Below are 27,089 nucleotides of genomic sequence, written 5' to 3'. Positions count from 1 at the left end.
TTTCCCTCTGGAGACTTTTCACCTCATAGAAACACAGAAACAGCCTCAGTATCCTCTGGCAGCTGGACCTGAACTCCTCTTGAGGAGCAGAAGGAGACGCCGTGAGTTGCTGGATGAATTTCAACATTGACGCTTCATGTTTCCTTGGCAATCCAACAAACAGCCTGTTGAAGGAACTATACAGTCACTGTTTACAGTCCAGAGACTTTTCACTGCCTGAACTTCTCCTCTGAGGAGTTTTTACAGAATTGGTTGTTAAAGCAGCTGGTGAAGTAATCACTGAGTCACTGAGTCATTTAGTTCAACGTCAGCATTTTGTCGTCCTGTGATGTTTCACCATAACTCAGCCTCCTGGTGACGTCTGTTACTGGTAGCTGAGGCCTTGTTGAAGCAGTGAGGCGTTCGTGCTGTTGTGTTGACAGAGGGTTCGATGGTGGAGGTTCCAGCAGTAAACTCAGAGCTCAGTCCGAACAGAGAAAGAAAAACCCTGTCACTGTCACATTTTGGTTTATTGGTGAATTTTGCAGTTTTGTAGAATTCAAATCAAAATCTGAGGAGACAAACATATTTTCATTTTACTCGACATTTATCAAAACGGCTTGTAAGAAATAAAAAAAGGAAGGTACAATCAAATTTCTACACCTGGAAATATATAAAATAAAGAAAAAAAACTAACAAAAAAATCACATTAAATTTCAATTTTGTTTGCAAAAGGAAACATTTACTTGAGAAGATACACTTTGTGTTTTTTAGGTAATTTTAAACACTTTAGAAGAAATATGAAATAAATATAAATTTAGATATATTTGAAAAAAATAGATTTTAAAATTACATTTTTTTTTTAAATTTAAAATAAAATGTATCTCCTTACACTTAGAATCCACAATGACACATGCACTGTTATACACAGATTTAAATTGTGCTTTTATTGTTGAAAATGACTAAAAATTAAGAATAACGTTACAATGTAAAAGAGATGAGGAGTGATTCAGGGGCCCATTTCTTTTGTAAGAGGGGCCCCTGATTAATTTTTATGAAAATTGTAAAATATTCTCCTGTTGATGTCAAAATGAATGGGCAGCATAAAAATCAGTCCAGCTGTCACAGGATAGTTTTTTTTAATTGTATTTGAATTTTGCTGTGAATAGGATGAAATGATTTGTTCTGATTTGCTCTGATTTGATTGCTGAGACTCGGATATGAAGGCTGTGTCATTCTCATCTCAGCTCGGTTCAGGAAGCAGCATGTGATGAGGTGTTTTTTCCCTGCAGGCTCACAGATGTGTTAAAACTCACAGCTCATCCTCAAACGGTGACACACACATTTATAAATACAGCTTCCTCCAGAAAAATACCTCTGCATCTGGATCAGAGATCAGCCCATGTTTCAGTCGCTCAGAGTCATCACGCCATTTCTCTTCAGCCTGTGACGTAACATTTATCACTGCCGTGCAAGAAATCACCCGTCTGACTGTTTCCTGATCCGTCAGCTGCTCTAATCAATACAACACAATCAATACAATACAATACTTTTATATTAACAGTAGGTGAAATGATTCTGTGTAATTGTGACGTGTCTTCGGTTGCTTTGAACCCACAGAGAGGCATCACCATCAGTGAAGCTTTTAGCCTGTTTTAGCTCCTAGTTTTGGTTTTACAGAACATTTATTAATACGTTTTTTTGTAATTGCTTGTCTGTCGGTATGACAGAGATTTTGAGGTGTAAAATAACCAAACAGAAAAGCCATCATTGATTTTTCACCTGAATTGGAAACTGAAGTTACAAATTTACTGTATATTTCCGTCCATTCATTTATTATCCCAAGTAACCATAACTAAAATACTTCAATTCTGTCATTATTAATATAAAAGTTAATAAAAGAAAAGAGGGATTGAGTTTTATAATGGACTGACCATGTTTCTTTGTGTCTGCTGGATGTTTTGGCGAGGACTGAAAATACTGTGAATTTATCATATAACACTGTGTCCATAGATGTGTGTGATCTTTCTGACGTGAGGCAGTGGTTGGCAAACATTTCTTATTGTGAAGATGGATGTATCAGAGTCATAATTATGACTCAAATGTTGACATGAATGATATTTACAAGTCAGCAGATGCTAGTTAGAATATCTCCAATGTGACAAGGTTTGGGAACAGTCGTGGTTAAAGAGAGGAGATATTTGCCTCGTAGTGAGAAACTGTTGTCTAACTGTGAAAACAGGAAGAAATACTCTTTCTGTCATCTCCAGAGCATGGATGATGATGAAAATTCAAGAAAGAGAGAAAGAAAGAGAAGGAAAAGAGAAAATTCATCAATTGTGATATATTCACATTCCCAGTTCTGATGTGATGATTCAACCAGTGGAGACAAAAGCTGAAAGGAGGAAAGTTGTTTCCGGAAACTGCCTGTCTGTCTCTCCGTCTGTCTGTCTCTCCGTCTGTCTCTTTGTCTGTCTGCCTGTCACTGTCTGTCTGTCTCTCCGTCTGTCTGTCTGTCTCTCCGTCTGTCTGTCTCTCTGTCTGTCTCTTTGTCTGTCTGCCTGTCACTGTCTGTCTGTCTCTCCGTCTGTCTGTCTGTCTGTCTCTCTGTCTGTCTCTTTGTCTGTCTGCCTGTCACTCTGTCTGTCTGTCTCTCCGTCTGTCTGTCTGTCTGTCTCTCTGTCTCTCTGTCTGTCTCTTTGTCTGTCTGCCTGTCACTCTGTCTGTCTGTCTCTCCGTCTGTCTGTCTGTCTGTCTGTCTCTCTGTCTGTCTCTTTGTCTGTCTGCCTGTCGCTCTGTCTGTCTGTCTCTCCGTCTGTCTGTCTCTCTGTCTGTCTCTTTGTCTGTCTGCCTGTCGCTCTGTCTGTCTGTCTCTCTGTCTGCCTGTCTGTCAGTGTGAATTTTAAGTAGCACAGCAGCCTGCTCCACATTAGTCTCTCTGTATTTTGGTCTATTTCTGCCAGAGATGAGTCCTTCTGGCCCACATTGTCATCTGGAGCATCACTTCATCACTGTAGCTTCCATCATGTTTACATCCTCAGACCTTCAGCTGAATCAGAAAGTCACAGAAGAACGATTCAGTTCATGAGTGGCCTGTGGCTTCAGGATTTTTGCTCGAGTACTCTGAGAGGATGTGTGACTGTACATATATGATGCTGTAGGAGTGTATGTGTCTGTGGTCACCTGTTGGGATGAGAACGGAAGTTTTGAAGCCTGGAATTTGGATTCTCTGCTCAGTGCCATCTTTGTCTGCCCACCTCATCTTGTGAAATCTCAAAGTAAAACTACAATGGCTACATCTGACCAACCATTTTGAGCCTCTCATAAAACAACACATTCAGTGGGGCCCAAAGGTCACTGTATTTTCCAGCCACAGCTGCTGGAAACAAAGATAAGATGAAAAGTGTAAAGTGGAGGATAACTCCTCTAAACTGTTGAACAGTGCTAACAGGTTAACAGTACTGCCAAAGTACTGCAGTGCTGCCCACTATGTAGATTAAATACAGACATACATTGCAGTGAAGAGAATATGAGATAAACGGATGTGAGAGAAGTTAACTTGAGAGATGATATAAAATGAGATAAAAGAAATCATGTAAGGTGAGATGAAGATGATGAAATAAGAAAAGGTGGGGTTAAAGAAGATACGTTGAGATGAAATGAGATAAGGTGAGGAGGGAGGGGCTAAAATTATATGAGAAGATCATGTAAGACAAGATGAGATAAGGTTAGATAAAAGGAGATGAGATGAAATAAGGTGAGGGTACATTAGATAGGGTAACATGAGAGAAATAAGATGAGATAACTTAACAGGAGATGAGATGAAATAAAATTAGAGGAAACAAGGTAAATTTGGAGAGGGTAACTTGAAAGATGAGGATAAATGAAAATGTGAGGGGAGATGATGGGAGATAGAAGAAGAGGTCAATAAGATGATAAAGGAGGGGAGATTAGATAAATAAAGTGAAGTTATATAAATGACATAAGATTAGATGAGGGAAGCTTATATAAAATGAGATTAGATAAAATAAGAGACAAGATAAAATGAGATGACATAAGGGGAGGTTAGATGAGATGTGGGATGACATGAGCTAAAATGAGGCTAGATTATATAAAAGGACACCATATGAAAGGACAGGAGGTGAGGCGACATAATATGAGAGATCATTTCAGTGAAGAGAAGAGGAGATTAGGAGAGGTAAGAGGAGAGGAGATGTGAAAGGAGATGATGTGCAATAAAAGCAGAGGAGATCTGATGAAAGCAGGTATGATATAAAAGCAGTTAAATATTTGAGCAGAGAAGAAACACTAAAAACAAAATACAAAGTATAAGATACAACATGCAAGAAGTAAATATAGAAAGTGTTCTGTAATATCAAAGTGACCCAGGAGTTGAACCTACATAAGAGCACAGAAAAGCTCTGGAGGAAGAGTGGTTTGGGGTGAGGAGGTAAAGTGTCCGTCGACAGCAGCAGCAGATGTAGCTGCTGGAGCAGAAACCAAAACCCTGCACTTGAATAATAAATGTGAGAGTGTGTTTAGAGTGGACAGATAGTGATGGTGGTTCAGTATCACTGATCCTAAACTACCTGCACAGGAAACACTGTCTTGTAAAAGCAAGTGTGTGAGTGTGTCCCGTGTTAACCTGACATCTCAGTGTGTGTTTGCAGCATGATCATGACGTGTGTGTGTGTTGTTGTTGTTTCAGAGCCGCAGCTGAAGGGCATCGTGACGCGTCTCTTCAGTGAGCAGGGTTTCTTCCTGCAGATGCAGCCTGATGGAACCATCAGTGGAAACAAGGATGAGAACAGCGACTACAGTGAGTCTCTGCTACTGCTTCTGCTCCACCCTGTGTACACACTAACATTCTACGGACATGCTAACAGCCTGTGTACACGCTAACACCCTGTGTACATGCTAACACCCTGTTTACACCCTAACAGCCAGTACACCCTAAAACCATGTGCACATGCTAACACCCTGTGTACATGCTAACAGCCTGTGTGCACGCTAACATTCTGCGTACACGCTAACACCCTCTGTACATACTAATAGCCAGTGTAAACGCTAACACCCTGTGTACACGCTTGTAGCCTGTGTACACGCTTGTAGCCTGTGTACACGCTAACAGCCTGTGTACATGCCAGCATCCTGCGTACACCCTAACAGTCTGTGTACACGCTAACACCCTGTGTACACCCTAACACCATGTGCATATGCTAACACACTGTGTACATGCTAACACCCTAGCATACTGTGGACACACTAACACTCTGTGCACATGTTAACACCCTAACACACTTTGTACATGCTATCACCCTGTGCACATGCTAACACCCTGAATACATGCTAACACCCTAACACACAGCGTACATGCTATCACTCTGTGTACATGCTACATGCTAACATCCTGTGCACATGCTAACACCCTAAAACCCTGAATACACCTTAACACACTGTGTGCATGCTAACACCATGTACATGCTGACACCCTGTGTAAATACTAACACCCTGTATACACGCTAACACCCTAACACAGTGTGTATATGCTCACACCCTGTTCACATGCTCACACCCTGTTTTCATACTAACACCCTGTATACATGCTAACACCCTAACACAGTGTGTATATGCTCACACCCTGTTTACATGCTAACACCCTGTATACACGCTAACACCCTAACAGTGTGTATATGCTCACACCCTGTTTACATGCTAACACCCTGTATACACACTAACACCCTAACACAGTGTATATATGCTCACACCCTGTTTACATGCTCACACCCTGTATACACGCTAACACCCTAACACAGTGTGTATATGCTCACACCCTGTTTACATGCTCACACCCTGTATACACGCTAACACCCTAACACAGTGTATATATGCTCACACCCTGTTTACATGCTCACACCCTGTATACACGCTAACACCCTAACACAGTGTGTATATGCTCACACCCTGTTTACATGCTAACACCCTGTATTCACGCTAACACCCTAACACAGTGTGTATATGCTCACACCCTGTTTACATGCTCACACCCTGTATACACGCTAACACCCTAACACAGTGTGTATATGCTCACACCCTGTTTACATGCTAACACCCTGTATACACGCTAACACCCTAACACAGTGTGTATATGCTCACACCCTGTTTACATGCTAACACCCTGTATACACGCTAACACCCTAACACAGTGTGTATATGCTCACACCCTGTTTACATGCTCACACCCTGTTTTCATACTAACACCCTGTGTACATGCTAACACCCTAACACAGTAGAGTAAACAGTTTGTGGGCTGTAATATTTGGCTCTTCTTCACTTTTTACTTCAGTTTAGTTTCCCAGGCCTAAAGTAACAGTAGGTACCTGGGTACCAGTATTTACAGAAATACTTTGAGTATAATTTATGTCTCACATTCAGCTGTTCCTCTCTGGTTCCACTGAACCTAGGTTTAGTCCCAGTACTAACGACACAATAATTTATTAGGACCTGATTCATACGATGTAAATCCTTTAAATCACAGGATTATGAAGAGTTGCTGAAATCACACTGTACAGAAACACAAGTTACCTACATACCCACAAGTTACTTTGAATTTGTGTTTAACGCATATTGAGAAACTTCACACCTATAAAAATATCATAGACACATATTTGTAAGAAGCTGTGAACTTCTACAGTTATCATGACGTGGGCACCTGTAATAGCAACATGACTGAATGAATTTAAATCAGGAACTGCCTGATGAGTCGACAGGATCATGAATCTGACCAGACATTTGATTCCAGGTACTCAGACACCTTTCAGTCACTCACAGAAGATATGGCTGTTTGATGAGCAGTTGTAGATCTGGTTTTCCTGCTGGATCCTTCAGAGAAACTGGATGAGCTCAGGATTACAGATTCTGCTGCCTCTTTTAAATCCTCTCCTCTGGTTTGGAAAAGAGAAAAAGAGGACAAGAAGAGGAGGAGGCGATGTTTTGGATTTCCCTCACACTCTCGCTCAGATCATCTCTGTCTCTGAGTTAAATAAAGGAGGATTAACAGCAGCCATCGCCACAGGCCTCTTCCTCCTCCATCTCCTCCTCCTCATCCTCACCCACACTGCAGCTCTCTGTCCCCGAGGATTAAATCACCTCTCATCACTCCCCCCCCCCCTCTCTTTTATTCAGTGTCTTTATTTCTCTCGGTTTATCTGCTGGTTGCACAGTGTCACATCCACAAGGCTTTAACCACCGTTAAACACCAACAGGCTGAGTTTAGAGTTCTGCAGTGTGATGTTATTTTAAGCGCAGGATGATTTTACTGTTGCTGATAGAATATGACTTTGTTTGATGGATTAGAAGAAGATTTTAACTTCTTTTAGATTTACTCTGCTATAAATGAAGCTTTGTATCAAGGTGCATTTGACCTTTCTCTGCATCTGCAGTAACTAACACTCTCTCTCTCTCTCTCTCTCTCTCTCTCTATCTATCTCTCTCTCTTGCCCTCCAGCTCTGTTTAACCTGATCCCAGTGGGTTTGAGGGTCGTAGCCATCCAGGGAGTGAAGGCCGGACTCTATGTGGCCATGAATGCAGAGGGATTCCTCTACACATCAGTAAGAACGCTTGTTGTCTGTCTGTGCAGGTCTCTCCTCTGCACACAGCAGCCTGACAGATCTCAGATCTGCCACAGCTCCACACTGACTCTGTCTCTGACTGCTCGGGTTGGAGTACTCTCCAACAAAACTGAGTTTGTTATGTAATGAATTTTAAAATATCTACTTCTTTAAAACTTTTTTATGAACACAAGATAGATAATAAATATCTAATACACTTCAGGTCATTTCTCGCTGACTGGATGGTGAAAAGGCACACAGGTAAAAATATTCATTACATCTGTCAGACACTTTGAGGGACATCATTAAAGCTTCAGGTCAGTAGGTTTAAGGACTAAATACTACATATATTTAATAAGTGAAGGAGATCAGGTAAAGAAGTTCACTGAAATTCCACAGTTCAAAAATCATTTTGATTAACTTTTATCAAGAAACACCTGAGTCCTCAGAGGACATCTGCTTCACAGTAAAAGCCCTCCAGGTTTTAGTCATTGTCTTACTTTCAATTAAAGGGCTTTTACTTTGAAACAGTTCAAAAGCATTTAAATGAAAGGGCTTTTACTGTGAAGCAGACTGAGGGCTGTCACAGTAAAGCTGTTAGAGGATATCAACTGTGAATCATTTGGAAGAAGCTGCAGGGAGTTTACTGTGAGACGGACTGATGGAGTTTACTGTGAGACGGACTGATGGAGTTTACTGTGAGACGGACTGATGGAGTCACTGTGAGACGGACTGATGGAGTTTACTGTGAGACGGACTGATGGAGTCACTGTGAGACGGACTGATGGAGTTTACTGTGAGACAGACTGATGGAGTCACTGTGAGACGGACTGATGGAGTTTACTGTGAGACAGACTGATGGAGTCACTGTGAGACGGACTGATGGAGTTTATTGTGAGACGGACTGATGGAGTCACTGTGAGACAGACTGATGGAGTTTACTGTGAGACGGACTGATGGAGTCACTGTGAGACGGACTGATGGAGTCACTGTGAGACGGACTGATGGAGTTTACTGTGAGACGGATTGATGGAGTCACTGTGAGACGGACTGATGGAGTTTATTGTGAGACGGACTGATGGAGTCACTGTGAGACGGACTGATGGAGTTTATTGTGAGACGGATTGATGGAGTCACTGTGAGACGGACTGATGGAGTTTACTGTGAGACAGACTGATGGAGTCACTGTGAGACGGACTGATGGAGTTTACTGTGAGACAGACTGATGGAGTCACTGTGAGACGGACTGATGGAGTTTACTGTGAGACGGACTGATAGGGTCACTGTGAGACGGACTGATGGAGTCACTGTGAGACGGACTGATGGAGTTTACTGTGAGACAGACTGATGGAGTCACTGTGAGACGGACTGATGGAGTTTACTGTGAGACAGACTGATGGAGTCACTGTGAGACGGACTGATGGAGTTTATTGTGAGACGGACTGATGGAGTCACTGTGAGACAGACTGATGGAGTTTACTGTGAGACGGACTGATGGAGTCACTGTGAGACGGACTGATGGAGTTTACTGTGAGACGGACTGATGGAGTCACTGTGAGACGGACTGATGGAGTTTATTGTGAGACGGACTGATGGAGTCACTGTGAGACGGACTGATGGAGTTTACTGTGAGACGGACTGATAGGGTCACTGTGAGACGGACTGATGGAGTCACTGTGAGACGGACTGATGGAGTTTACTGTGAGACGGACTGATGGAGTCACTGTGAGACGGACTGATGGAGTTTACTGTGAGACGGACTGATGGAGTCACTGTGAGACGGACTGATGGAGTTTACTGTGAGACGGACTGATGGAGTCACTGTGAGACGGACTGATGGAGTTTACTGTGAGACGGACTGATGGAGTCACTGTGAGACGGACTGATGGAGTTTACTGTGAGACGGACTGATGGAGTCACTGTGAGACGGACTGATGGAGTTTACTGTGAGACGGACTGATGGAGTTTACTGTGAAGTAGCTCAGAGACTTTTAGTGTAAATCTGTTTCATATTGAAGACTGCAGATTTCTCAGGTTTAGATGATTAGATGTCAGTGGTGTTGTTGATGATATGATTCTATGACTATGTATTTTTACACTGCAGTATTATGAAGCACTCATGTGCTGCTGAAGTAAAATTGGCTGCTGAACAACATTTGCTGTTTTATAGAAAACAAGCAACAAAAGACACAAAATATGCTGCAGCTCAAGCTTTAAAGGAAAAGTTCTCTCCATCATTTTCTCACTGCTCTGAGTCTGCAGACATCAAGGACCGTTACTGTACTGCTCAAGGACATTTAGGCAGAGCAACTGCTCGCCTTCCTGTTAGAGTTATCTACCTGGTAGTGCAGTAAAAGAACCTGACTGAAGATATCCAAACTGAATGATCTTATTTCAAGATATTTATGTCCTGTGCTGTCACAGGATTTTATACAGATGAAAATCCTCAATTCTGAGGATCCTGTCTTATTGTTTTAGCTCATTTTAAAACCTTATAAAACTGATGTCATGGTACAAAAGGATTCACTTTTAGACACTGAACACACTGTGCTTGAAAAATCTTGGTGGGCAGTTTAGAAAACAACAATAATAATAGTTAATGATGACAACGATGAACAGGACAGGCCTGACGTCAGCAGTGTAGACAGAGTGCAGCTACAGTTGTTGCATTGCTGCTTTTACTCAGTGAGTCCATCCACCATCCATTATTCAAGTCTGCGCCTTCCATAAAACTTTAAAATGCAATTCTTCAGCTGCTGTGTTCACAGCAATAAGAGAGAGGTGGGGTGATGGAGGCAGAGAGACGACAGAGATGATACAGTAGATAAGTGTTTTCTCTGAGTGCCAGCTGCAGAGTTTCTCTGTCAGACATGGAGACTGTGTCTTGTTGAGCTGAACACAAAGACATTTAAAAGCATCAAAACATGAGGAATTTTGTCATTTTAACAAAGAGAAAATGACAATTCTTTGTTACAACTTCAATGACAACATATCTCATGAGTCCTAGTGTTGTCATATCCTCACGGGCTTCTGCTCTATACTGAGTGGGAACAACACCAGGTACAAATAAACTGTGAATGGCTCATTATAAAGTAGCTGCATCGATTGCATCCATCATGATTAAGATGTAGTGTCAGTGATGGAGGGTTTGCTGCAGTGGTGTGCGGTCACTTTTACAGATGGGCAAGCAGAGCCAAACCACCAGCTTCACCCCCTCCAGAAATCACCAGTGTGTGATTCAGCTGTTTATTGCACCAATGAGAAAATGGACCAGAGTGAAACAGACCTTCTCATGACAGTAGCAGCAGTAAAGCTGACCTAAATTCAGGGCCTGTCCTGTCTCCTGTGCTGAAAGTCTCTCTCCTCCATCTTCTGCTCTCTGTCTGGACATCTTCACCTTTCTGCACTCCTTCCTGTCTGAACAAGTTTTAAGATTATTCATCTGAACTAACACTAAACATATCAAATGTGCAATATAGAGGAAAATTATCTTAAAATCATTTCTATGGTAATCTTTAACATATTTACCATTAACTGATATCTGGACTGTAGTTTGGAAGCACAGGGGGAATGCTTTGGCTGAAGTAAGTTTCTAAGGTGCAAGTTTAGTTAATGCTGCAATTCCATAACTGATCTCAGAACAGTGGGAGCTGAGTCAAGGACAAGCTGCCTGACAGGCACAGTTTGGCTATAGCTAGTCACCCATCAAATATCGTAGGATTATCCTCAATGTGCAATCATCCAAAGAAAGGCTGCTCCTCTCTCGGGCTTGTCAAGTAGGGAGCGGAGCAGGACACAGTCGCACCCATGAAAATGACAGAAACTATGAATACAGATAATAACCTGCTGTTAGTTAGTTTACTGTCCTCTATTGCTAGAGGGCAGTAAAAAGATGAATGCACACAGGCTGTATCAGATCTTTATGAGACAGAACACCAAGATCAGACAGAAGGAGAGACATCGCTTCCACTTTGGTATTGATCTAAATTGTGTCTATTTTAAGCTTTAACTGGGCAAGAACTGCTTGCCCCAATGGCACGCCACATTTTACTTCCAACTGGTGACACTTAGAGTAGTAGTAGTTCTTTTTACAAACTGCGAGATATGGAATTATGACTGGGAGGCTGATGTGAACTTTTTTTTAAATTTATGGACTAAGCTTTGACATAATTACTCCTGTGCTGTCAGCTTTCAGCACGATCATATGCAGATGATGCCTCGCTTTATGTCCCAAACTTCAAGTGCTGAATCTGTGGCAGTTTCTTGGCAAATTTTTCACTCATCTGCATAAAGTTCATTTCAATGTTACCCGTGAGCCCTCAGTGCTTTGGGAGATGATTCAATCACTTCCCATAGAAAACTTGGCATCTCACCACAGTCAGTGGGTCTTCACCTCTCATCTTTTGCTCCTGCACCTGTGCATCAGGACCGAGTCAGGCGTTACACTTACTGATACCAGTCTGTGCTTTATTTTAGTGGGTTTGCTGTGGATTGGCTACTATATTCTTACCCTGTTCAAACAAGACTCTCTCCTGATGCCTAAACCTAACCAACCCAACCCATGAAGGCAACGAGTACCAGCCAATCAGAGTCAAAGTAGGGCTGATCATAACTTCACCAGCATGGGAAGTAATACAGACAGGGTGAAGTTTTATGATGTTTCTTGAGTTTACTGTCAGATCTCTCAACCTGTTTTTTACAAAAAAAAATTGCTGAAGTGCAGAACTTCTGTCACAAACTGTGTGGTTATGTATCCTTGGGCATTTTTATGTGATTATACAGAAATTCTGGACCTTTGGGGTAGGTATATGACGTATACCTGCGAATCAGGTAGACTACACCACAGTACTGTATATATCCACAACTGAATCACATATGAAAACCAGAAAAAGGTGGAGGATCAGCTGTGAACTGGGTAAACTCCTTGAGATATGGACTCAGGTCCTCAGCTGTAGATGAAGATGGAGGGTGTCTCTTCCTCTTCCTTCGTGCAGTTACATAGAAATTTTACGGCCTCGTTCCTCTCACAGAGCCGAGCTCCTTCGCTCAGACGGTTGAAAGTAAAGTTGTGGTGTGTCAGGCTCTGCTGTCCAAACACTGTTTATTTGAATTATAGCATCTTGATATGTGATGCAGGCAGCGTGCTGGGAGGATAAAAAAAACAGCTTGCATCGTCTATTCCCTCTGTTTCCTGAGCCCTCCTCTGGCCCATCCTCCTTCCTCCTTCTGTTCGCCCTTCTCTCTTCTTCTTCTTCTTCTGGTTTGTGTGCTGTCATCAGTAGTTATGGGTTTTGGCCTGTCACTGTTGCACTGCATGATGATACTTTCTGAAATTACCAGAGCCCTGATAGCAAAATATGATATGAATGTTGTTTTGTCAGTCGCTTTTTGACTCAGAAAACAAAAACAAAACTTTGTGGAAAGAGATAAATTCACACTTTCCTGACAGAGCACAGCCACAGAGCGTACACCTCCGCCAATCCAAACAGTCCTACACATGTCTGTCAGATCAAAATAATTATCTGGATCTGCACCAAATATATCACAGCTTCCAACACTGTAAATGTGTCAAGATCCAAACATTGTTTTGTGAGAAACTGATGAAAAATGTCCTGTCTCTCTCAGTCTGTGACTTCTGCCTCTGGAGGTCTCTGAGTCAAAGCAAGAACAAAAGATGGCGTTGGGTGACCTCTCCACAACAAACAGACCAGCTGGTTATAACCAGTAAAACACAGGACGTCTCTGATTGGCTGGAGCTGAGCTGTTGAACATTTCCTCAGCTTGTTTCTCTGATAACTTCAGATCCAGACATCAACGACTAAAATCCTTTATCAGGTGGAGAAAGAGGATCTGAAACATGAGACTTCAAACTGGATCAAAGTCAATTTGAGTTTCTGTCAGACAAACACAACACTGACACATGAGCAGAGAGGATATGACACGACCAGTGTAATGGAGCGCTAACATGATTAAAATCTCTGTAAATGTAAATCTTCTGTTTTCTCTGTTTGAGAATTGAATTGTTTGATTTGTGATAATATAGAACAGAGCTGTAGCTGTTTTTAGACATTTTAATGTGTTCAGTTCAGTTCAGTACCTTTTGCATAATCCTGCTGATAAACAAAGAGACAGACAGCAGAAAACATAACCTCGTGAGGGTTAATGAGCAGAAGAAATCAGTTATTAATTATAAGTCATAAGAAATTTGATGAATGCGATCAAATCAGATCAGAATACTGAAATCAATCAGAAGAACTTGTTTTTTAGGAAACGAATATGTTCGTTATCAATCAACACAATCTGCAACTATATTGATAATTGATTCACTGATTCATTGATTCATTATTTGTTTATTTGTGTTTCACAGTGTTGGTACATTATGAGAAAGTTTGAATTGAACAGCTAATAAACATCAATTTGATGATAAAATACTAAGGGGGGCTAAAAGTTGTCACAGTTGAGGAAGTGAAGTGGATGGAGGCCTGGAAGGACAAAGTGAGGGACAGTTTGGAGGAGGAGACCTTCCTCCTCCTGCTCCTCAGTAACACAGTGTGAGAACAGGTGTTTGCTTTGTTTGTGTTTGTTCTGCTCTGATTGACTCTGCTCCTCCTGAACCACCTGCACACACACACACACACAAACACACACACACACACACACACACACACACACACACACCTGTTATAACTGGAGGGAAGTACAACATGTTAAACTGGGACTTTAAACCAGGTTTGACCAGAACTGGTTCTGTCTGATCTGGGTCTGATGGCGGTCTGGTCCAGACCTGAGGGACAGTTCTGATGTTTACTGATCCAGCAAAGTACTTTAACCACAGTAAAAACACACTGAGACAACAGAGAAAAAATACTGTGATGATGGTGTAGGGTGTCATCATCTTTCACTGTTTCAAAATAAAATCACTATAATGCTGTTGTCTGTGTTCGTGTGTGTGTGTGTGTGTGTGTCAGGATGTGTTCACAGGAGAGTGTAAGTTTAAGGAGTCTGTGTTTGAGAACTACTACGTCATCTACTCGTCCACACTGTACCGGCAGCACGAGTCGGGCCGGGCCTGGTTCCTGGGCCTCAACAAGGACGGTGTCATCATGAAGGGAAACCGAGTGAAGAAAACCAAACCCTGCTCACACTTCGTCCCCAGACCCATCGAAGGTGAGACAGACACAGTTGTGGACACCTGTCTCCTCCAGAGTCAGGTGTTTCAGTTTCAGCTCCTGCACAAAGAGAAGTCAGGATGTGGTTAGCCTAGCTTAGCACAAACACTGGAAGCAGGGGGAAACTGTTAACCGAGCTCCAAACTGATTTACATATTGCATCATTTTTGTTGGACAGGCACAGAAACACTGTCTCATCACGGTGTAAAGACAAAGATAAAAGACTGATGATACATCAGGGATTCAATATCTTGCCCAAGGGCACTTCAAAATGCAAACTGGAGGAGCTGGGAATTAAATTACTGACCTTCTGATTAGTGGACGACCCACTCTACCACCTGAGCCACAGCCAACCTCAGAGGGTGCAGTAACACACTTTGTCTTAATTTACTTATTTAATTTGCTTCCACTGCTGCAGAAAAGCTGACTCCTCAGTAAAAGCTGAAGAAACGGGGGTTTTCTAACCCTTTGAACCAGCAGTGTTCGTTTTTATAGCATCAGAGTCAACATGATTTTTCAGTTTTTACATGTCAGTGGCAGATTAAAGGGGTTTGGAGAGTCAGGAGCTCAGAGGTGAAGCAGGGAGGTGGGAGCAGAGCTCGACCTGCAGGACCTCCCCCTGAGTCTGAGGACAAGGTGAAGCTCTAATATCACAGATGGAGGTTTAACAGGAAACATGAAGCTCTGTCTCTGCTTTCAGCTGCTCTGTCTCTCACCCCCCCCACCCCCCATCTTCATTTAAAAATATCTGTCCACTATCACCTTCCCCTTCCTCCTGTCCCTCTGTCCATCTTCTCCTCTTCCTCTCCATAACTCATCCTTCAGCTTAAACCTCTCCACATCTCACTCCTCCCATCTCTCCCCTTTCTTTTACCTCCTTTTCTCTCACTCTACCCCTTCCTCATCTCTGTGCTCTTTTTAACTCCCTCCTTCCCTTTCCTTTTCTCCTCTTCCTGTATATTACCTGTACATTTACTGTACATGTGAATTTAAAGTATCTGCACATACATACATGTACATACATGTGGATACACACACATATACACAATTGTATATTACACGTGGAGGACTGAAACTGCCAAAAAATAAATAAATAAATAGATTCATATGCATAAAAAGTTTTAAAATATATGTAATATACAGATGTTTACTGGTATTATAAAAATACATTTGTATAGGTATGTACAGATATTACAGTACAGTTTATATATATGTAAGAAATATATAAATATGTATACACAGGTATGTGATATATAAATACATGTGCACAGATACTTTACATATATTTGTATGTACAGGTATGTGATTCATGGAGGACTGAAAGTGGTAATATCAAGAACAAATAAGTAAATCAATTAATATGCTATTGAATGCACCAAACAATATTAAAAACAAATACAGACATTCATTCATAAACTAATATTTCTTATTTGCTTCTGTATTTATTTACCTTTGTATTAATTACTGTTACTTTTTAAATTTACTTTCTTTGTTTACTTTTCCATTTAAATGTCAATTCTATTTATTTATAACTTCTTCATTTATTCATTTATTATTTCCCCTTTGCATTCCCCCCTTTTTATTTCCCACAAACTAATTTATTTCTATATTTTGTTTTTACATTTCTTTAAGCATTTCTGCTCAATTATGCAAATGAATGGGTGTCATTCCCTGGCATCGAAACATCTGGACATTAATATATATCACACACCTGTACCTGTGGACTTTTGTATATAACTTATCGGTAACATAAAACATAGTATTGTGCTACATATACATACACTTATATTACATACCTGTCCATACATGTATGTACATTAATGTTATCAATACTCATCCATGCAATTTTAATAAATGACCTGGCCATACCAATACAAGACATCAGTACACAGTATGCACTATCATCAGTATAGAGCTTGTATCAGGTCATATGTATTAAGAGTTACAGTCTGCTCTTAATTGTCAAATTGATGATGTTTGTGTTTTGTCCGTTTGCTTGTGTTTTCTTCAGCTGCAGTGTTTTGACCTCTCAGGGCCACCGTATTCTCGTTAGAGATTTTAGCTGATTATTCCTGATGTTTGTGTCATTTTATATCTTACTCTATGTGCCGTATGCTGTGACGACATAATGTCCCACTGAGGTTAATAACATTCGTCCAATAACATCTCGCCCCTCCTCCTGCCCCTCCCCCCTGCAGTGTGTATGTATAAGGAGCCATCGCTGCACGAGCTGGAGGAGAAGCTGCAGAAATCCTCGCGAAGCCCGACGATGAACAGTGAGGAGCGGGGGGGCAGCCTGCAGGGTCAGCAGCAGCAGGAGGACTCCACAGAGCAGGACGGGTCATAGCCTGCAGCGCCCCCCACAGGAGGAGGAGGAGGAGGAGGAGGAGGAGGAGGAGGCGAACTCCCATTTTAACACTCCCTCTGTTCAGCAACTACAACCACACCAACTACAACAACCGCCACGATTACGACGGCGACAACAACGAAAACAAAGAAAAAAGAAGCTTAAAAAAAAAAAAAAAAAAAAAAATGGAAAAAATCTTCTTGCTCGTGATGAAATATTTTAAATCAAAAGGGGGAGGGGCTTGTTTGAAAATGAGAAAAATCAAGACGTTGATGATGATGATTTACATTTTATGCAAAAAGCCCTGCTGAAACGGCGCCGGGAGGCTAGCACACCTACTCTTCATCACCACATTGTAATCATCATCATCACCATCATCATCATTTCTGTCACAATGATGACAAAATGTTTTCCGAGTCGAGCAAGCGCTGAGAACTCCAAAGCTTTAAGCCATGTAGAAACTTCACTTTCATTTCTTAATGAATGCAAAAACTTTCGCACTTTCGACACGTCGCGCTTTTCCGTGTTGTTCTGTCCAGTCAGAAAGAAGATTTTTTTTGTCTTCTTCAGCTGCCACATCTTATTTGGTTTTTTTTTGTTTTGTCGGGTCAGAGAGTTGTGACTTTTGTTTCAGACACTGCCGATAAAAAGGGTCAGAGAGGAACGGACACTGAAAGACTTCCTGCTCTGTTTCCTGTGGAGGAGGTCAGTCAGGTGATCTGGTTCATGACAGCACATCTGGATGCAGAATATGTTTATGTGGTCACTCCAGGAGCACACTGGTGTCTTAGTCTGTTTGATACAAATCACATGACCTTCATGACCTTCCCGCTGATCACTTTACCAAACCTCCATCAGTCTTACGTTAATTTCATTCCCTCTAAGCAGCCGCTGTTTTCACTTCCTCTCTGTGAATATCTATGAAATCAGCTGCAGAGAGATGATGCACCCAAAGGTGCAAGTTTCACAGAAAGTGGCTGGAAACAGTAACATCAGGGGAACAGAGACACTGCATTTATGTAAATCCAGAAAATGGTGTCATGTTATCTGCAGCTCGTCCTCTCAGGCAACATTCAACCACAACAAACCCAACACACAGATGGTTTAAGCAGCCTGTGGCCTGAGAGGCAAAACACAGGGCAAAAAAAAGAGCAACACATTTGGTGCTGCTCTTAAAGGAGCTACTTGTAAGCTGTGTTATTGCTATATAGCTAACGTTAGCATCAGCAGCTGTTAACTTCAGCATCAAACTTTATTCCTTTACTCACCAACATCTGTCTCCAGAGGTGGAAAACAACAAACAAACTTAACTTTTGTCTCTACCACGTCTTTTCCTCAACTGAAGTTAGCATGCTAACCAGCTAGCCCCAGCGCACCTCATCAGTTTCTGACACAGCCTCCAGTCTGCCCTGAAGACGTGTTACTGCTCAGAGAACCTCTTGTGTTATAAAGACGTTTCACTTTGTTGCGGTGAGCAGTGTTTAGACAGATGTTCGTGAGTAAAACTGAACATTACGCGTTTGAATCACATTAACATTATATTTGGTGGTAACAGAAGCTGAGAGCAGAACCAGCTTAAACACCCAACAGATAAACAGTGAGGAAAGACTTTGGTCAGCAGCTAACTGATCGCTGATGTCTGAGGGTTCTTGAACGCACCAACAGAGACTGTTCAGCACACCACATGACAGTGATGGGTTATCATTTCCCTGCAGGATGATTTTCACAGAAACAAACTGAAGCTGAGCAGAGGGAAGGAGATCGATCTTAAAACTGATGATTTGCAAATCGATCAGCAGGACAGTGAAGGACACAGACCTGAAACCACTGTACCATCTGTAAACCAACAGAGCGAGAGCTCTGTTGTTTCTGCCTCCATGCTGCATTCAGGGTCTGATCAAATGAGAGGTTTAGTGTTTCCCAGTGTTGAGAAGTTGCAGGCAAAAATATTGTATGATTAATTTTCCAAAAGCTGAGCACCGCCCCCGCAGCGGTTTGGGGGATTTGAATGATTTATTGAAACACTAACAGCTGTTATGTAACTCTGATCCAGTCTGAACCGGACTGAGCCAAGTGTCGAGTCGACTCTGTTACCTGCCCTGTCCAGGCTCGGTGAAAACTCTGTGATGTGGATGATTCATACGGAAGTATTTTACTTTAAAAAACAGGATTTTTTTTCTAATTAGGATGGGATGAAAAAAATCCGGTTTTGGTTTGAAAGTGATTTTTGATTGTAGTTACTGATTATTGGCCTTCATGCCATGAACAGATTATAACTCTTTATGATGCAAATAAGATTTAAATTGGCTGGTTTCAGATTGTGAAGCCTGCAGTGTTTCTACAAAGACTAGAAACCTGTATTTCCTGTCAGTGTGTGGTTGAAGTTGGACGGGTGAGACAGGTGGGGTCCAGGGGTCTCAGACTTTTGGACCCCACTGTACATGTTTATCATAATCAATTCAAAAGGCTGGAACCTCCTCATGGTGCGTTAAATAAACCTGGGAGTTCTTGGCCTCTAAGCTGCAGCAGGAGGAGCAGCTGGAGACAGTGGTCTGTGTCCTTCAGGACTCATGTGACTTTAATTCATGGAACTGAAACATTTCAGGAGATTTAAATGAGATAATTATGGATGAAACGTGGTTGAGTCATGTCTGACATCACTGTCCTCACCAGGGTCTCAGCTCCTGGTCTCCATGGTAACTCTTACCACAGTGGTGAGTTCAGGTGTCGGCCGACGGGAGGATGTGGTAACAGGTTAAACACTGCCCTGCTTCATTAAGACGAAAAGCACTGCCCTGAAAAGTGAAAGCTGTATCACTCTGACCTCATCTGAACTTCAACTCCACATCTGAAAAAAAACAATCACAAACAACTGGGTGCTGCTGGGTGAAAAACCTGAAGACTGTCAGATCATGTGTGAAGCCTGGTAAATAACCTCAAGGAATCTTGTTGTTGTTCTGTCAACCCTTTCCTCCATATTGAACCACAGATTTGGCTGAAGTTTGTCAAAGAACTGTAGGAAATAATGAAAACGTTCTGCAGACCTTTGATTAGATGTTAAACCAGCGTGACATTTTGTTGGCTTGTCACCCAACAGCAGCTGGCTGAGGATGGCATATGTAACGTGTTTTCTCTAAACTTACAAAATGATTTCAGTTCATTATTGCCATCAGTGTTGGACAGACTTCCTTCCTTTGTGGCAGCCTGGTTTCAATTCAATGCAGTAAAACAATTAAAAAAACGCAGTGAAACACAATGTGTTTCCCAGGCTCACAGGGGTCTTGAAAAGGAGTTTTTTTTTCAGAGTGTAAAATTCAGACGTTCAGACGGAGTCGCTGCACTGCCCTGTCCAACCTTTACTACATTTCTTCTTCTCGTACTCAAACCCTTTACTCCTCTCAGACGTTACCAACCAGGTTTCCCAAAAACACTGTCTCCCAGTTTACACAGATCAACAAGTCAACACCCAGCTCCTGTGATTCGCTGTCCTTCAAAATAATACTAGCAACCCCTGTTTCCTGGAAAGATGCAGGAAAAAGAATAAGGTTACTGGGATTTCAAATGGTCTCACATCTGTAAATCAGTTAGAGTTGTACACAGATTTAAAAAAAAACGAGTTATAGCAGTTTGACAAAATAATTAAGATATTTATCTCAGAACTTGTGACCAAGATCAAGATTTAAGATTATTTTGTCAAATTTATTTCCCAGGTCGAGAAGGTTCACGCTCAGATTTGAAGTGGTTTTTCTGCAGCTTTTATTAGGGATGAAAACAGGTTTTAACTGCTAATTAAAGGACAAATGTGTTAATGAGCAACATGAAGCAGATGAACCCAGACTGCAGATGGTGAGCAGTTTGGTGTTTCAGCGCAGTTTAGAGATTGAATTAATGCAAAGATCATTTTTGGGAAACTCGGTCACCTCCCGTCAGCCGACATCAGCTGAACAAGAGTTTTCAGAGACACGGAAGTGAAAAAAGAAGCAGAGATGTTATTTCACCCGACAGCTGAGCTGAGATGCATGTTAGCATTAAAGTGACATAACAAGTGGGGTGGAGTCTTGGTGGGCGACTGTTATTGGCTGCCACAGCACAGGTATTTTTTTCTTTTTGAATTTAGAATTTTGTATTTTGTTGCTTAAAAATGGAACTGAAGGAGTGAAATGAACGAACCAATCACAATCCACCGCACTGCCTCTGAGAAAGTCTTCCAGTTTGGGGTTTTAGGTTGGACCTCGAGGACTTTAGAGTCCAGCAGGAGCACTGGCTGTGTTTCACTGTTTTCTCTTCTGGTCCAGCGGGGCGTTAAATGTTTGTGACGAGTGAATGCTCTCCTGTTCATGTGTCTGTAAGCTTCAACACAAACAAACCTCTCGACAGGAATGTTGTAACACGAGTGTCCTCTCTCTCACACCTGCTTCTTCCTGAGCAGCTTCAGTGCTGGAGGAGCTTTTAACCTCAGTATCAGACTGTAACATCAACTCAGCAGTCTCGCTGCCTTCATGTCACATCACAAGATCATCATCATGTCAAAAAAAAAAAGTTTTTACAGGTTCAAACTCCTTGATTCGGAAGAAGGATAGAGCCAAAAAACTAAATTAAAATCACAATTTTAGTTTTTTCTCCCAAAACCGCTGCTGATGTTCAAAAACATTTATGTGATTTGAAAAAGAAAAATGGCGGCCTCAAGTTGCAAACATCTTTTCAGCCCATGAAGAAAAACTGAAAAATAAATTGTTTGTAATATAAGTCATAATGCTACTGTCACCATTTCATTCACTTTTGTATTTTAATATTTTCTTTTTATATCTGTGCTGACATTTTTATCACTACAAATGCCAAACCAAAATACCAACAGACAAAAAACTAATGAAAAAAATCTGTTGATTTTCAAAACATCAGCTGAAAGGAAATAAGAGATCAGAAATGTCAAATGTGATGTATGAAAAATTCAACAGAAAATTTTACAGAAACAAAAAATAAACAGGAAAAATAATTTTAAAAATCAACACATTTTTGGGGAAAAAGAAGCCTTCGTAGTATTTTAAGAAAACAGAGTAAATCAGAATCATTTTGAGAGGAATTTACAGATGACAGGTTAAAGGTGTAATAAGAGCTTTCACCTTTTGTTAAAAAAAAACAAACTGTAAAAATGTTCTGGAGATCTAAAGTAGAAAACATGAATGTTTTTCAAAAGAGAAGGGGGGGGGGGTGTAATGTAAATGAAAGGTGTGTGTGTGTGTGTGCAAGCTCTCACTTTGAATCTGTTGATGTGGACAAAATGTGTTTAATTTTATTTCATTTTGTGTAACTTCACTGTCGATGTTCAGTGAAGTCTGAGCACAATTTTCATTCAGACATTCTTCAGCCTGCAGCTCAGATGAAGAGTTTGAAACTATTCTCATCACTTCACAAGCACTAACTTTATTAACCCTTAAATGACTTACAACATATTAACATCATCATATGTACAACACATTAATCACAAAGACTTGAACCTCACCTCCCAACCTTTTCACACCCTGTCACATGGAACGTGGACATGAAAGATTCCCACTGATACAACCACATGATGATGATTTATCAGTCCGAAAATGGGAATTACAGAAATGTAGACATGAACCTGAACGTGGTTTTTGCACATGGCTTATATTTCTGGTGAATCTGTTGTCACCTGAAGGCAGCGTCAGTTTGTGAGCAGGTTTCTGGGAAGTACAGAGTGTAGAAAGGGCACTCTGCAGTTACAGTCTGTGATCTGACAGGACAGCAGGTCGACTCAGTGCCATTTCATTTTCATAAATACCTAATAACCTCCTGATAATATTGATAATATTTAAATACCTAATAACTTCCTGAAAATATTTCTTAGTATTTTGCCTCCATCATTGTTTGAAACGTACAGAATCTCCTTCTGAAGTCCAGTCCAGGGCCGTGAGTCGACCTGCTGACCTCCTGCTCTCACTCTTATCCAAAAATAATACGAGGCTCAGCCTGTACAGAGCGCTGTCGCTGTTGCATGGGGAAGTCTGCAGCACTGCCGACATCCACTGGCGCGAAATGATGATGTCATTACCAAGCAACAGAGGCCCTCTTGCGGTTGGTTGGCCCCTCAGAGGTGAACAGAGTGCGAGAGGTGGGGGGGGGGGGGGGGGGGGGGGCAATGGTTGAAATGTCTTTGTCAAAGCCTGAAATCTCTTGGTCTTTCTTTGTGTTTGCTGATGTTTGCACCTTTTCTGAGACACCTTCATATAAGCATCATATATTAGAAAAACATCATCGCAAATACGCAGCAGGATGAAAAAGATTATTGAAAAATAAAAAAATAAAAGAACGATACAAAAACTATAGTCTCCAACTCGTTTTTTATTTCTCTTCAATCACACATTTGTTTCTGCTGCTCACATCAGCCAGGTAACAGCTGGCGTTTCCCTCCGGTCTGTCATACTCACCTGCTGAGACCAGGTCCCAAGCTTTGCATGTCAGTTATAAAGACAATCATTATGTGCCTTCCTCAATCATCTACGTCAGTAGGCTTAAGTCCAACTGAAGTCACATGACGATGTTAAAGTCAAGGCTGAGTCTTAAATAACTGTGACTCGAGTCCAAAAGTCCAGACAGATGTGACGTTAGCCTGTGATCCTGCAGATGAGACAGGACACTCACATTCAAGTACACACAAACATCAGTGTCTGTGCTGCCCTTCTCATAGGTTAATACACATGCATATATCTTTATTTACAGATGGAAAGAACACACTGAGATACAGAAAGTACAATATTAGAAAATAAATACATAAATAAAAAGATTAACGATGGAAAAAAGGTCAAATACGTTAAAACTCTCCAACAATAAAATAAAAGAGAAAAGAAGGAAAGCTGGAATCCACTTTGCTAAATGTGAACTTCATTCTCGGATTCTGCAGCCTGTTAAAAAATGTGACGATTATTATAAAACAAAATAAAAAATATATTAACATTTAACTGTAAATCAGAGGATTATCATCATGGGCCAATTATTGTAATTTTCTTCACTGCTGATATTGAAATTGAATTAGATGGGAGCGTCTTTATGAAACCAGGCAGTGTGTGTTGAAACGAGCAGCGATGAGCACAGATCATTGGTGAGTGGTGGGAGGGAAAAACACTGAGGCTTACTCGTCTGTTTAAAACTAACACACCAGGTCTGTGACCTGTGTTCACGAGTGTAAAATGATTTGTTCATCACATGAGTTTACTTTAAAAAGGGCCCAAAATCCAAGGTCCTCACTGAGGCTTCACCAGTGCAGGTTCCACATTGTTCCTGCAGGTGGAGAAAGAGAACCCAGCACAGTGCAGGTATGTGCTTCAGTGACCTGAAGTGTTCTCTTGATCATTTAACTAAACCTGTCAAATAAATGTAGTGGAATAAAAGGTATGATATTTGACCAATGGTGGACATATAATCAGTCAGTCAGTCAGTCAGTCAGTCAGTGACATTTCACCATCACAGGATTGGCCCCCTGCTGCTGTGGTCCAGCCAAAGAGGTAAAAGACTAATTAAACCCTTCAGACACACAAAAGACTATTACCAGAGGAGAAGTACAGAGCTGTAGTACTTGATTCAAAGTACTCCTGGTCAAATAAGACTCCAATGAACTCCAAGTGAAAGTTGTTCAGTAAAATATTTATTTTAGTTAAAGTACTGGAGTCCTTGATTTTAAAAATACTAAGTATTCAAAAGTATATTTTTTATGTTAACACGTTACAGAGCCTGATGACTCTGAAACAACCTGCTGACTGTAGAACCTGGAGAATAAACAGATATGATACAAAGACTGAAGACATGGACATAAAAACACAACTGAATCAACAAGAGACGTTGACGTCTTCATTTTTTTTTGTGTGTGTGTAGGCTGTGATGTTTGTTCGTAGTAAACACAGCAAACATTTCAAACTAATGGAATCTTTATTTCTAAAGCCTCAAACACAGTCTGAAGATAAGATAATGGTCTCTGATGAAGAATCTTCTGCCTCATCTTCATCTAACATTGTTAGGATACTGACAGGTTCAAGCAGAGCTGTTCGAACATGACTGACAGTGGAGGAGTTGGCTTGGATAGTTTTTTGAATACAGTGTTTGGTCAATCACATTTTTCAAAAATAAAATAAAATTCATTTCACTGACCAAAAGCTCTGCTTCAAAGAAGAGTAAGAAATGTAGTAGAGTCAAGCAGCAGCTTGCAGCCCACCAGTGGGCCCTGGTCCACAGGATGGGAACCATTTAATATTTAGAATTATAGGTAAATAGAATAGATAAATGTTTGAACCCCCCCCCCCCCGAACCGTTGTTTTTACCTCTTTTGGCTGGGTCCAAGCCTTAATCGGGGGGGTCAGACCCCTCCAGTCCCTGTCATAATTTGAACCCTGTTTGTCTGCACTGAGCTGCTGTTTTGTGTCTGACAAAGACCTTGAAGGTTGAAATGTTGCATCATAAAAGTTTCAGGAGCTTTCAACATTTAACATTCAGTCGACCTCATCTTTTCCTTTTGTACTGAGACTCACTTCATTTAAGTTTTGAGTTATTTGTACAGCCTTATGTCTTTAAAGTGGCACAACTGTAATGTTCCTTGTTAAATGTGGATTATGATATTAAATAGAGCTGATAGGTCCACAAGAACAGATAAAGAAGGATGATTTCATTCATGTGAAACACTTTTCTATTAATACAAATGAAATTTATCAACGATGATCAAAATTGCTATGTTTTTGCTATATTTACTGTGAGTCCAAAGTTCCTGATAAAACCCCAGTTGTAGAATAGATTTAATAACAAACTAATGCAGAGTGAATAAACAGGAAACACACTGAGGAAGCAAATACTATAGACTAATTTAGACATAGTTATACATTTCCTCTTTAGACCAATGAGAGAGGCTGAAGAACAGGGCAGATGAAGAACGTGTCTTGTGGTTTGGAGACTTGTCACAGTCTGAAGGCTTTTTGTGGTCTCCGCTGCTGCTTCCTTAAAAGCTCTGTGTTATTCCTGAAGTGAAGTGAAAAACACAGCGTCAGACAGACGGGCTAAAAGCTCATGGAGCGTCCATCCACTCTGCTGCTGCTGCTGTGTAAAAACACTCAGCAGCTGGTTTCCACTCTACACATGACTCCGTATAATGTTCTGATGTCTTAAGAGCTGCACGGCTTCATCCAATTTTAACAAGCACCGACGCAGTAACACAACTCTGCTGCTGCCAAAACCATCAGCTGACAACGAAACCACAAGAAGAGCTGAAGGAGAGTTGAGAAGACCATCTATCTATCTATCTATCTATCTATCTATCTATCTATTAGATTATTAATGAAAATATCAAACCCCAATATGGACGAGTACAATATCCAAATTGCAGCAGCTGCAAATTTTTTGACAAATTAAGTATTGTGGTGTTACAGAGAGGCCCCAGGCTATAAATAACATTCTCCAGATGTAAGAGAACCAATCATCAGGTCTGAAACATGAAGCATCAACAGTGAGGAGCTAGAAGCTGCAGCTCCTGTAATGACCACTAGAGTCTGGCTCCAGCAGTGAGTCAGTCCCCACAGACTCCCATGTTCACATGTCCAACTTTACAGCAGAAAGAAACATGTTTACAGCCTGGTACAGAAACTGTTCTGGTCTCTAGAGCTGATTTCCTCCTTCATGACGACTGTACGGGCTGACAGGTGGGTGAGTGCATGTTTGCCACAAACCAACATTCACCGTAGGTCTCATATTTTGCTCATCATTAGACAAAAGAGAAAAATACTCAGTAAGAAACTTAATAATGATTAATACACTTATCTACAGTATACCCATAGTCTGACTTTAATAATTGGAAATTATTTTTATTGTTTCTTTTTCATTCTAGACATGTGATCATATCGTTTACATTACACCTTGATGAATATCACTGTGACTGAATTTACCTGCAGGTATCAGTGTTTCTTCTCATATCACGTTAAGAACGATGT

General features: G+C 41.1%; 1 protein-coding gene across 3 annotated transcripts in view; it reads left to right on the top strand.

Annotated features, from left to right (window-relative positions):
* Positions 1-22,247, top strand: part of LOC139631992 (fibroblast growth factor 12-like) — a 54,610-nt gene extending 32,363 nt beyond the window's left edge. For all 3 annotated transcript variants that reach the window (XM_071496701.1, XM_071496700.1, XM_071496699.1), the window contains exons 2-5: positions 4,688-4,798; positions 7,487-7,590; positions 14,559-14,757; positions 16,958-22,247. In XM_071496701.1, the coding sequence (XP_071352802.1) occupies positions 4,688-4,798; positions 7,487-7,590; positions 14,559-14,757; positions 16,958-17,106 (563 nt within the window). In that variant the 3' untranslated portion in view covers positions 17,107-22,247. The remainder of the gene's footprint in view (positions 1-4,687; positions 4,799-7,486; positions 7,591-14,558; positions 14,758-16,957) is intronic.
* The last annotated feature ends 4,842 nt before the right edge of the window (positions 22,248-27,089 follow it).

The sequence above is a fragment of the Trachinotus anak genome, unplaced genomic scaffold (genome assembly GCF_046630095.1).
Source record: "Trachinotus anak isolate AG129_WGS33_773 ecotype Australia unplaced genomic scaffold, CSIRO_AGI_Tana_v1 ptg000014l, whole genome shotgun sequence".
Classification (NCBI taxonomy): domain Eukaryota; kingdom Metazoa; phylum Chordata; class Actinopteri; order Carangiformes; family Carangidae; genus Trachinotus; species Trachinotus anak.
The sequence above is the reverse complement of the archived record's forward strand: the minus strand, read 5'-3'. Positions and strand labels throughout refer to the sequence as shown.